General features: G+C 42.1%; 1 protein-coding gene across 1 annotated transcript in view; it reads right to left on the reverse strand.

The window, feature by feature from the left end:
- Positions 1–294: 294 nt before the first annotated feature.
- Positions 295–12,993, reverse strand: part of PRPF4 (pre-mRNA processing factor 4) — a 19,356-nt gene continuing 6,657 nt past the window's right edge. The window contains exons 4-14 of the mRNA XM_011973699.1: positions 10,750–10,837; positions 10,279–10,358; positions 10,018–10,111; positions 9,203–9,297; positions 7,021–7,079; positions 6,453–6,576; positions 5,024–5,113; positions 2,682–2,804; positions 2,463–2,570; positions 2,254–2,372; positions 295–1,738 (exon numbers count right to left, since the gene is read on the reverse strand). Coding sequence (XP_011829089.1) covers positions 1,545–1,738; positions 2,254–2,372; positions 2,463–2,570; positions 2,682–2,804; positions 5,024–5,113; positions 6,453–6,576; positions 7,021–7,079; positions 9,203–9,297; positions 10,018–10,111; positions 10,279–10,358; positions 10,750–10,837 — 1,174 coding nt within the window. The 3' untranslated portion in view covers positions 295–1,544. The remainder of the gene's footprint in view (positions 1,739–2,253; positions 2,373–2,462; positions 2,571–2,681; positions 2,805–5,023; positions 5,114–6,452; positions 6,577–7,020; positions 7,080–9,202; positions 9,298–10,017; positions 10,112–10,278; positions 10,359–10,749; positions 10,838–12,993) is intronic.

Consider the following 12,993-nt stretch of genomic DNA (forward strand, 5'->3'; position numbering starts at 1 on the left):
ACTCTGACAACCCTTTCTTCTTCTAAATGCCATTTTTTTTTTTTTAAATTTACTGTGTAATTTGAGAGTTCAGAGGTTGTACAGTTGAGGTGAAAAGAGGAGCATGACAGGCAAGTAAGAATTGTAATGAGTCCAGACCTGGCTTACTGGTAGTCTGGCCCACAGCGTAAACAGCCCTCTATTTAAAAAAATTGTTAACAAGGTGCTAAGGAGACATAAATCAGAGTAATCCATATTTGAGATCATCCATTATATCCCCAACCAAAAAAAAGGAGACCTCTATGGACCAATGGCTAGGATTCAGAAATGCTTAACTATAGAAAATAATTCTCTATAGCGTAGTTTTTGTAACTGGATTTTACTGTAGCAAATGTGGAATAAAGAAAAAGTTTAGGTTTAGGAATACCCATTAGGGTTTTTTTTTCCAGTTACTTTAACATAAAGTACCCTTTAATATATGAAGTACATCCTTTAAACAGCCAACAGAAAGGAGGTTGTACAATAGAGACATCATGTTTGCTTTCTAAACATTTGTTTGACTCCTGACACAATGGTTTTGCTTTAGGGTAACATGAAGGTTGCCAAACTTCAAAGTAAAATAAAAGATATTTTCTGACAAAGCAAATGTTCAGTTCAGAGTTTCCTGATGCAGCCAGCATTCCAAGCAAACTTAACAGGAAGAGGTGAAGTCTTCTTCACTGCATAACCATCGGCGTGGCTGCGGTCTACTGCTTCACATCCCATTCTCCAGGGAAAGGAAGTGTTCACTGTTACGCATTGTTTAACCAATAAGTGGTGAGACGCGCCTCTTTACCTGAGGGCTTCCCGACTATAGTTCAGCCACCTTGCTCTCTGGGTCACATGTAGTCCTGAAGCATGTACCATGTTATGGAAAGCCAAGTTTCAATAATTAAAAATGCAGTCAGTCACAATCCTGGGCGCTGTGAGGATGGCTATAGGGCATTCGAACAAAAGATTTTTTTTTTTTTGAGACAGGGTCTTGCTCTGTCACACAGGCTAGAGTGCAATGGCACAATCTCAGCTCACTAAAACCTCCATCTACCAGGCTTAAGCAATCCCTCCTACCTCAGCCTCCCAAGTAGCCGGAACCACAGGCACAAGTCACTGCAACAGGCTAATTTTAGTATTTTTTTTTGTAGAGATGGCATTTGCCATGTTGCCCAGGCTAGTCTTGGACTTCTGAGCTCAAGTGATCTGCCCAACTCAGCCTCCCCAAGTGCTAGGATTACAGGCATGAACCACCATGCCTGGCCAAACAAAAGATTAATAAAAACAATGTCTACACAGTTCATGGCAGGGCATAAAAAGGTAATAAATTTTCAACCATGAGAGGGGTTCACCATTACCTAGGGATTGGGCCGCCTGCCTGGAGTGGGGGCTGACATGGAAATCCAATTCTAGTGAGGGTCTACACATGGTACTTGGTAGAAAACATGATAGAACTAAACACTTCAATTCTTCTCTTTTGAGGAAAACAGCTCCTTAGAAAGAGCTTGAGGTTCAAGTCCTTTCTCCACTGTCATCTATTCAGCCATCCAGAGTTTGAAGGTCCTGTCATATGAGCAAGTGGCTATGAGCTGCCCATCGGAAGAAATATCTAGGCCCATCACTTTGCCTTCATGGCCGGCCAGAGTCTTCAGCGGGGACCAGCCTGGGTGCGTCCAGATCTTGGCTGTGTTATCATAGGCACCCGTAAGCAAGAAGTTCCCATGGATAGCTACAGAAGACAAGGGGAATTGCTTGAGGAATTCAGGTATTCAAAAGAGAAGACAACAAAAGCACAAAAGTCTGCAAAAACATACTATTTTTAAAAAACTTATTTCTACATTCAGAAAAAGTCAACATTGATTCTGTCTTCCTACTAGGCCTCCAGGGAAAGGGGATAACCCAAGGCAGACTTAAGGGAACAAATAACAGTACGGTCTTCTGGCTCATTCCCTGACTGTAAATCTGTTCAGAATAATATTTAGAATTCAGTGCTCAGAGCATCCATGGGGGAAAGAATGAAGCAAAGCACTCATGAAAGTCTTTACTTCCAGCAACGAGAAGCATGCTTTCCCACAGATCTAAGGATATGGCAGGGGGAAGGAAATTATAATTTGCTCCTTTACCAGTAGGTCAAATTCTCTCCTGTTCTACTTCTCAGTTTAAGCTAAAGTCTGGCCTGTATTGCACGGGAACACAATACTGTTTGTCTGTGTCATTTAGATCTAAAATAGGAGGAAAGCTTACGCTCAAACTTGACACCAGTCACTAAGTTCTGATGAGCAGGGATGGTGTAGACGCAACGCCGCTGTCGAAGGTCCCACACTTTGCAGGTGTTGTCACCACTGCCGGTTGCAATATGATAGCTGTGGATCGGATGCAGTACTGAAGTTAGAAATAGAGTACTTTCTGACCCAGAACCCTTTTTCACCCCTCATTCAGTGTGTTTATTTTACCCATTTGGGGAGAAATTTATTCCATAGATTTCTTTCAGGTGGCCTTCTAAGAACATGATACAACGTCCTGTGCGTAGGTCCCAAACTCGACCAAATGCATCCAGTCCCCTGATAAAATAATTTATAAATGAACACTTTGAATCCAGTTCTCTGTGGAAGCACGCATACATAAGAGGTGAGAGTACTGAGCTGCCCCTGGCTACATGGGAGAAGCCTTACCCAGTGCCAGCCAAAGAGCCATCTTGATGGAAGGCAATGTCATACACACCCATGCTGTGGCCTTCCTGATGCAGGATCTCCTCTTGAGCCTCCAAATCCCATAATCGCCATGAACGGTCATAGCTAAAACCAAATCACACTAACAATCAACCAGCTGGTATTTATCCAGTTTCTACAACATATAAAGTATTGTAAGTCATTATAGCTTAAGTTATTAATGCTTCTGAAACTATTCATATAACCATATTAACAGGAAGCTCCTTTCTGATATAAACAATGACTCAACAACTAAGCTTATCTGCCTTAGGTGCTGACTGAAAACCATGGACTCACTATAAACCTCTAGTGCCTATTTATTTATTTATTTATTTTTGAGACAGAGTCTCACTCTGTTGCCCAGCCTGGAGTACAGTGGCGCAATCTCAGCTCACTGCAAGCTCCACTTCCTGGGTTCAAGTCATTCTCTTGCCTCAGCCTTCTGCGTAGCTGGGACTACAGGTGTGCGCCACCATGCCCAGCTAATTTTTGTATTTTTCGTAGAGATGGGGTTTCACTATGTTGGCCAGGCTGGTCTCGAACTCCTGAGCTCAGGTGATCCACCTACCTTGTTCTCCCAAAGTGCCGGGATTACAGGTGTGAGCCACCGTGCCCAACCTAGTGGCTATTTTAATAACAGGATTCCCCAAGAATGGCCCAGCAAAGACTGTGTTGCCTTCTTCCTTCTTCCACTGTTATGTTCTTTCATTTATCAAGCATTTATACATTTACTAGGCCCTAAAATGGATGTTGGGAATACAAAAATCACTCATAGACAAATAGATCAACGGAAGAAAACAGGAAGTACAGAAATAACCACACATACACGGTCAGATGATTTTCAACAAGGATACTGAAACATTTCCAATAGAGAAAGGAAAGTCCTTCAGTACACAGTGGTGTAACTGACTATGCACATGGAAATAAAGACAAAAGAGACAAACTCAATTAAAAAAAACAGGCAAAGCATATGACAGGGCACTTAAGAGCAACAGTGATCAGGGTAATAAGAATGAAAATCATGGGAGATCACTACACACCTGCTACATTGGGCAAAATGGTAAGTCTGACAACACCAAATGTTAACGGGGATGTGAAGTAACCAGAACTCCGGGAATGTAAACTGGTGTAACCGTTTTGGAAAACTGGTGGGGAGTTTAGAAAAAGTTAAATATACGTCTAATACCTCTACCCTATGACCCAGCAATCTGTACTCATGTCCACAAAAAGCCTGGTACAAGAATATTTAGAGCAGTTTCAATCCGACTGGCCCAAACCTGGAAACAGCCCAAGTGTCCATCAACAGGCGAATGGATAAACTATGGCACAGTCATAAAAATGAACAACCCCCAGCAATAAAAAGGAATTACTGATACATGCAACAACATGAATGACTCTTAACAATGTTATGCTGAGAGAAAGAAGCCTGCCACAAATGAATTCACACAGTATGAATAGACGTAATTAATTTATGGTGATAGAAGTCAGATCAGCAGTTGCTTTAGAAGGGGAGTTGGCTGGAAAAGGGCATGAAGGACCTTTCTGGGGTGATGGGACTGTTCTCTATATTGACAGGGGTGTGGGTCACAGGAATGGTACGCATTTGTAAAGACTGATAGCTTCCTATGCTTAAAATAAATCCATTCCATTGTATGTAAATTACAGCTTAATGAAAAAGTTCTCTAGCAGATTCTAGCCTCCCTGAACTTACAGAACCAGGAAGGGAGACTTACATACCTGTAGCATTGGACAAAAGTGAAAATCCTTGTTTTCTGGTAATTTGTAACTCTGAAATTTCAGATTAATTGTCATTTAAAGGCAAATATGACTGGGTGCGGTGCCTCATGCCTATAATCCCACCACTTTGGGAGGCCGAGGCAGGAAGATCACTTGAAGTCAGGAGTTCAAGACCAGCCTGGCCAACATGGTGAAACCCTGTCTCTACCAAAAATAAAAAATAAGCTGGGCGTGGTAGTACGTGCCTGTAGTCCCAGCTACTAGGGAGGTCGAGGCAGGAGAATCGCTTGAACCCAGGAGGCAGAGGTTGCAGTGAGCTGAGATCGTGCCACTGCACTCCAGCCTGGGTGACAGAGTGAGACTCTACCTCAAAAAAAAAAAAAAAAAAAAAAAGGCAAATATACTCAGCCCTCACTATATTAAACATTCTCCTCTGATTCCAATTCTCTGCAGCCCAAGAAAATCCTACCTAAAGATCTCTGCTCTAAAAATTTACCTGGCAGATAGCCATAAAGGGTTAAGAAGATGCCACAGGCCTATATGGATAAAACAGTAACAGGATGGCTCACCAGGTGGTGCCCAGGAAACGTCCTGATGGATGCCACATTACCCGGGCCACACGCACCGTATGGCCTTCAATATCTGCCACTGGTTCATCACTGGAAAAGAACCAAACATATAAACAACTTTATAGACATATAAATATTCCCCAAACTGATTACCTTTTGTGCAGCTATACCCATTCTGTACAACATGAGAGGCTAAATTGTAACTACACTTGTAAAATACTTCGGCCCAATAAGCATAATAGTCATTCTGTACCAAAGGAGTACCTGAATTCTAGAAAGAAAACATGCTTTGGAAGAGACATAAGGACACAGAAATCACAGTGTTTTGGTACAGGATTACAGATAAACCTTTTTCAAATTTAGGCCTGTTCTAAGATTCAAATGAAACAGGAACTCCTAACCAGAGATGAGGCTTAGTCTCCTTTTGGTGGCTATTAAATTCTACAACCCAGCAACCACCAAAAGATCTGAAACATCAGCAAAAGGAAATAAACATGAACTCTAAGGAGGGTAATTAAAAAGGGAACTTTGTCAATGTGCATACACAGAACAAGCCAAAGCCCGAAGGGAATAAATATTGCTAAGTATTACCAAAGCCAATTAAAACTCGCTGTGCTCGTAAGTCAGACCCTGCCTGGTGAGGAGTGAAGACATTAATTAGCTCTTATAAAAATTCTCAGGTAAAAACCTTCATGTGTTTTCCCAAAGAAAGAAAACTAAGCAATTAAATTCAGATGTCTTTTGGCCAACGGGGTGCTTCCAAAGTTGTTGTTTTTTTTTGAAAACAATCACATAAACACATTTTAAAAAACTGTTGTAGTTGGAAAATACATTCTAGGTAAAGGATGACGCTACTGGGAGGAGACATCTCCCTGGTAATACTGCTAGACAGAACCTCACTTTCCTCTCCCCTGTGGCTGTTTGCTAAGAACCAATGAATTGCCAAGAATATTATCTTTAGTTCATTGTTAATCATGTAGGAGGTAGCCTGGATCTTTCTGGAATAAATGGAGCCAGGAAATAGTGGTCACTAGGCTACAGGCAAAAATCAAGATCCAAAGTTAACAGGTAAGAAAAAACTGACGTAACTCCTTTAGTAAGAAAAGGCCTAAGAATGAAATCTTCCACTTACTTCATTTTCACACTAAGTTACCTTGACTCTTAAACCATCTTGGGGGTTAAATGCCAGATTTTTTTTTCTTTCAAGACAGAGTCTTGCTCTGTCGCCCAGGCTGGAGTGCAGTGGTGCGATCTTAGCTCACCACAACCTTCACCTCCCAGGTTTAAGCAATTCTCCTGCCTCAGCCTTAAGGTGTGAACCACTGTGCATGGCCTAAATGCCAGATTGTTAACCTGAGGTCCTGGGGACCAACCAATCAAACATCATCTTTAGTGATGGCAGTGTGGGCCGCAGAACAGTGATATTCACCTGTCGAGACTCCAAAGCTTCACAGAGCCATCAGCCGCACAAGAGGCCAGGTTGACATCTTTTTGGTCCAAGGAGACAGTAGATTTGGGATGGAATACAATTGCTCCTACATTTGTGTTATGCCCTAAAGGAGTGTAAGAGATCCAAGTTAAAAGGTTCCTGCCTCTTTATAACCTGTGTACAAATACAGACTATGATGAACATCACAGGTAAGTATATACTAGGGAACATGTGGACATAGAGAGTATTAAAGTGACTATTCAACTATTAAAACATGAACTATTTTAAGCTACTATTTAAATTATATTTTTTAAAAAAGCAAAACAAAAACAAAACCCATTGTGGTTTTGGTTTAGAGATTACAAAATGCCAGAGTGTGACTGGACATGACAGAAAAGTGGATGTGTATGAGGTTGTGATGGTCCAGTCTTGCAGCCAGAGAAAACCAAGTCAAATCAAATCAAGAATTAATGCTGTGTGTATGGGGTCTGAGTGTCAAGCAGAGTTTACGGCTTAACTGAGTTCACACTGGGAAAAAGACTGAGATTTAGATATGACTCTAACTTACCTCGAAGAGTGTGAAGGAGGTTGCAATCAGGAACAGACCAGAGCTTGCAAAGCCCACTCCTATCAAATACAAAGGAAAGCATCTCAGCCAGGGTTGGTCTGGGAAGGAAAAGGTACCTTGGTAATATTACTAAAGGACAATCTCTTCTCAACCCCAACAAACTTTACAATGGCTGACAGAAATATAAAAGCCTTATAGTTGGAAGGGTTACAGAAGAAAAAGCTACCTCCAGCCCGCACGCAACTAGAGGCTTTTACTGGACTATAATTAACACTACACCAGTAGCCATTTTCCTTAAATTTTGGATCCACTTGTGAGGGAAGGTGGGGCAAATTAAACTATCCAATAATACTAATATTAATAGTGATACTATCCTTAAATATGAACAGTATTTTGCTGATTACAAAGTATTTAAATTTTTTTTTGAGAAAGGGTGTCACTCTGTCACCTAGGCTGGAGTGCAGTAGCATGATCACAGTTCACTGCAGCCTCAACCTCCCAGGCTCAAGCAATTCTATCACTCAGCCTCCTGAGTAGCTGGGACTAACAGGCGCATGCCACCACACCTGGCTAACCTTTAAAAAATTAAATAAATTTTTAAAAATTTTATGGGCCAGGTACAGTGGCTCACGCCTGTAATCCCAGCACTTTGGGAGGCCGAGGCAGGCAGATCACAAGTCAGGAGATTGAACCCCTCTTGGCTAACACAGTGAAATGCTGTCTTTACTAAAAACACAAAAAATTAGCAGGGCATGGTGGTGGGCGCCTGTAGTCCCAGCTGCTTGGGAGGCTCAGGCAGGAGAATGGCATGAACCCAGGAAGCGGAGCATGAAGTGAGCTGAGATCGTGCCACTGCACTCCAGCCTGGGCGACAGTATGAGACTCCGTCTCAAAAGAAAAAAAAAAATGTGTAGAGACAGGGTCTCACTATGCTGCCCAGGCTGGTCTCAAACTCCTGGGCTCAAGTGATCCTCCCACCTCGGCCTTCTGAAGTGCTGGGATTACAAGCGTGAGCCACCCTGCCTGGCTGGCCTTAAACTTTATTTAGGCCAGCCTAATTTTTGGAAAATTTTGGAAAATTTTCAACAAATTACTTTTATATCTATTATCTCAGATGATCTTTCTAACAGACCTGTGAAGTAGGTACAGCAGGAATGATCATTTATACTTTACAGTGAAGGTAATGAGGCTTGGAGAGGTGGACTGATTTGTGCAGTCCCTTGGCTTTCTCCTAAACCAGTCTCAAGGTCGGCCTAGTCAAGTAGCTCCTGTGTATTAAATCTAAGTTTCCTTTCTCTTTAGTTAGCCATGTCTCACAAAAAAACACAACCATTTGGGAGGCCAAGGCGGGTGGATCACAAGGTCAGGAGATGGAGACCATCCTGGCTAACATGGTGAAACCCCGTCTCTACTAAAAATAAAAAAAATTAAAAAAAAATTAAAAAAAAAATTTGTCAGGCGTGGTGGCGGGCACCTGTAGTCTCAGCTACTCAGGAAGCTGAGGCAGGAGAATGGTGTGAACCCAGGAGGCGGAGCTTGCAGTGAGTGGACATTGTGCCACTGCACTCCAGCCTCAGTGACAAAGCGAGACTCCATCTCAAAAAAAAAAAACCAAACCAAACCAAACCAAACAACCAAACTCAAACAAAACAACAAAGTTACCACATCCTGAGTTTTCTGCGTATGTGGTGATAAGAAAATAAAACAAAGATAAACCAATAATTAACATTTAATGAGCCCTTACTACATACCAGGCACTGTCAAGGCAAAATGCTTTACAAACACTACCTCATCCCACTTTACAGATAAGGACACTGAAGCTGACAGGGGTTAAGTATCTTAGGGAGATCACATAACTGAAAAAGAAAAGCCAGACTGAGTTATGGATACTAGTTGGTCTGTAAACTCACTACATGACCTGCTCCAAAATACTAGTGTCAAGAATGTGACAGAGTGCTAGAGTGTAATGAATCTCTGGGGTCACTGGTGAAGACTGAGAACGGCTAAACCAAGTCTGCATCATATTATACAACAGGTAGAGCACTGACTGACATCTGTAGTTTGGTGTGATCATGAGAAGCAGAGAAAGAGGACGTACAAATAGACGTCTAAGACAAATGCTAATATTTTCCTGAGCCTGTTCCCCATTTAGGAAAAAATGTCACTGTAAAATGGAACTTACCAACAAGCTGTGGCCAGCATCTTGGAATTGGGACTAAAGTGACAGTAGGAGATAGGCCGATCATCCCCAATCTGACTGCAAAAATTATTCAAAGACTTAAAAAGAAAAAAAACACACACACACATGATGATCATTAATAGGTTAATCTGAGTTCCTTGGCTTTTCCACCAAAAAAAGAACAACAAAGCAACTTTTCAGTTTTAACCCATCCCAAGATTCTTCTGTGGTTTTGAGACAGAGTGTTGCTCTGTCGCCCAGAGTGGAGTGTAGTGGTGTGATCTTGGCTCACTGCAACCTCTGCCTCCCAGGTTCAAGCGATCCTCCCATCTCAGCCTCCCAAGTACCTGGGATTACAGGTGCATGACACCATATCTGGCAGATTTTTGTACTTTTAGTAAAGACAGGGTTTCATCATGTTGACTAGGCTGGTCTCAAACTCCTGAGCTCAAGTGACCCACCCACCTCTGCCTCCCAAAGTGCTGGGATTACAGGCATGAGCCACTGCACCCAGCTGTTTTCTATAGTCTTAGTATCACAACTTCTGAGTCAGATAAATATAAACAGAAAACCCCAGAGAAACTTTGACGTATTAACAGGGAGAAATAAAGAAGAGAACCATAGGCCTCTGCTGAGTACAAAGCACAGCAAGCTCCTGTCACGTTAACTGATTGCTCCTTCCATGTCACAGCAGCTCAGCTCAAGCAGGGAGGGATTGCTCTAGTCACCTCTACCTTCCCAGAGGTGGGCCAAAGTAGAAAAATCACACAAATATAAAGAACCTTTAAGACGTGGGACAATCGCTGGGAGCATCTTACCCGGAGAGACTTGTGCAGCTCTTGCATCTGGGAGGTCCTCGTTGTCTCAGGAATCTCCTTATGGAGTCGGGCCTCTTCCAAGCGTTTCATTGCCCTGTGACACAGAAACACCATCACCAGGAGCAACAGGGTTGTAAACAAGGGCCCACATGTATCTCTACCCCTCAACTTCATTTAACAACCACAGTCATTATCAAGCACTCAGTTCTTGAAACACACACACAAAATATGCTTCTTTCTTCTACTGGAGGCTCTCTTTACCTGGGCAATGAATAATTAGCAATCCATAGTCTTGCCACCTTCAAGCTATTTGGTCCTTCATGGTACCAGGTCTGCTGATACTGAAAGGCAAATTAAGAGCAGAAAGGTCAAATCTGAAGCATTCTACTCCTGTCGTTTCTCCATGTTAACTGCCCAGAAGGAAGGTGAATTCGTTTGGTAATAGTATGAAATCAGGCATATGGCTTTCTACCGTATTTTTTTTCTATGATATGCAAATAGATGGTTATACCAGGAATGCTATGATTCTTTCCTGACTGGAAAACTCACTTAGCTCCATTCATACTTACAAAGGAACCAAAACTACTGCCAGCAACTATTCTTGAATGGTAGAGCCTTCAAAGACACTTCCCTCCATCATCTTAGCAAAGCAAACCATTGAAAGCAGAAAACGAGAGACCTATCTCCTCATTTCCTTCATGTTTACACTGTGAAGTTAAAGACATGTTCTACCTCTTCTTTGGACTTCTTAGACTTCTCATCATCCTTTTTGGTCTTTTTCAAGGCATCAGTACCGACGACTGAGAGGATATTTCTTAACCTGTTAAAAAAAAAAAAAAAGATCAGAATTTAAACATGGTTGACATAACACTGTTTTTAAAGTACACTTTAACACAGTTTTAAACACTGTTTTTAAAGTTCCCCTAAGATGGGAGCAAGCCTCTACTATTCTCTTACCGTTCAAACCACCTAGCAACCTTTTTTTTTCTTTTCTTTTCAAGAGATGAGGTCTTATTGTTGCCCAGGGTGGAGTGCAGTGGCACGGTCATGGGTCACTGCAGCCTCAAACTCCTGGGCTCAAGCGATCCTTCCACCCCAGCCTCCTGAGTAGCTGGGACTACAGGTATAACGCTACAACTGGCTAATTTTTACATTTTTCTGCAGAGACAAGGTCTTGCTATGTTGCTCAGGCAAGTCTTGAACTTCTGGGCTCAAGTGATCCTCCTGCCTCAGTCTCCCAAAGTGCTGGGATTATGGGCATGAGCCACTATGCCCAGCCCTCCAACAACCTTCAAAGAGTCAAGTGGGGATGGCTAAACTCCCACTGTGGTTTCTCCCACTCAGTCTTCTCTATTTGGAAATTCCCAAAATTCAACTATAAGCAATTACTCTATGCAGTTTAGAGTCAATGAGCCCCTATACTGCTACCACTTGGTTTGTGAAGACTGCCAACTTTCACTCAGTGCCACAATGTACTGGATACGGACTCAGGTGCTAACTATACAGTGATGACTAAGAATCCGTTCTTGATTTCAAGTAGCTTAGTCCTGGGGAAACGACAGAGAGTACTGGCGAACTATATTATATTACCTATCACGACAGCAGTAAGCACACGGTGCTAGAGGGGACTTTGTAAGGGGGATCTAACTAGGCTTATAGGATCAGGGAAGGCTTCATTAAAAAAAGGTAGTATCTAAATTGAGTCCTCAATGAATCAGGTCAAGGGGGTTAAGAATGAGAAAATGTCAGGCAGAGGGTTAAACAAATAAGGCCTGGAGGTAAGAAAAACATGTTGAGCTTGCAGTCATAAATAATTCAGTATGGCTGGAGCGTGGAACATAGAAGAGGACCGGTGAAGAACAGGGCTGCAAATGCGAGGAGGGGCCAGGTCACAGAGAATTGCTAATGCAGCACTCAGGAGGGCTTACAGGTGAGAAAGATCACCGAAACAGTACGAAGAGTTGATTAAAAGGGAAGAATAATGGCAGGGAAATCAGACAGTACTGCTGTAGTGACCCTCTGAGTCACAACGGTGGACTGAAATTCAGATAGCAGTAGTGACTCAAGGGATTCATTTAAGGAACATAATAATGAATAAGACTTTGCTGGTGGAAAAAACAAACTAAACAGTAATAAAAAAGTATACCCTTCGAAAAGGCTAATAAAATAACATACTATGACAGAGAATGGAGGGGTTAGGTGTGATGAAAGGCTTCTCTGAATAGGTGGCATTTATGCTGAAACAAAAGAATAAAGTTTGACAGGGATCCAGATTCAATAAAAAATGAAGAAGAAAGGCTCAAGCCTGAAATCCCAGCACTTTGGGAGGCCAAGGCAGGCGGATCACTTGAGGTCAGGAGTTTGAAACCAGCCTAGCCAACATGGTGAAATCCCGTCTCTACTAAAAATACAAAACTTAACCAGACATGGTGCCACATGCCTGCAGTCCCAGCTACTTGGGAGGCTGAAGCAAGAGAATGGCTTGTACTTGGGAGGTGGAGGTTGCAGTGAGCCGAGATTGCACCATTGCACTCCAGCCTAGGTGACACAGCGAGACTCTGTCTCAAAGAAAAAAAAAAAGAAAAAAAAAAAGGAAGAAAATAAGGTTCTAAAAGCCAAGAGAGAGGAATAAAAACAGACCAATTATGTGGAAAAACATAAAAAGAACTAGCATATTCCAGAAGGACCAATGTGGCTATTCTAGTAAATTGGGGAAGGGTGGTATGGGTAAGGCTGAAGACCTTACAGACCATGAAAAGAGTTTTTTACTCCAAGTATGAGATGACAATCTAGGATTTTAAGCAAGCAATCAACACAACATGTTTGGGGCTATCACAACAGTGCAGATTTGAAAGCAGTAAAGATAGAGCAATGATAGATTGGAGTTGTAGCTCGCAAGTAGAATAGATTAGATTTTGCTGATGAATTATAAAGAAGGCTAAGTAGATTTTCAACTATGAACTGTATGAGTATAGG

This window comes from Mandrillus leucophaeus, unplaced genomic scaffold, assembly GCF_000951045.1.
Source record: "Mandrillus leucophaeus isolate KB7577 unplaced genomic scaffold, Mleu.le_1.0 Scaffold1394, whole genome shotgun sequence".
Taxonomy (NCBI): Eukaryota; Metazoa; Chordata; class Mammalia; order Primates; family Cercopithecidae; genus Mandrillus; species Mandrillus leucophaeus.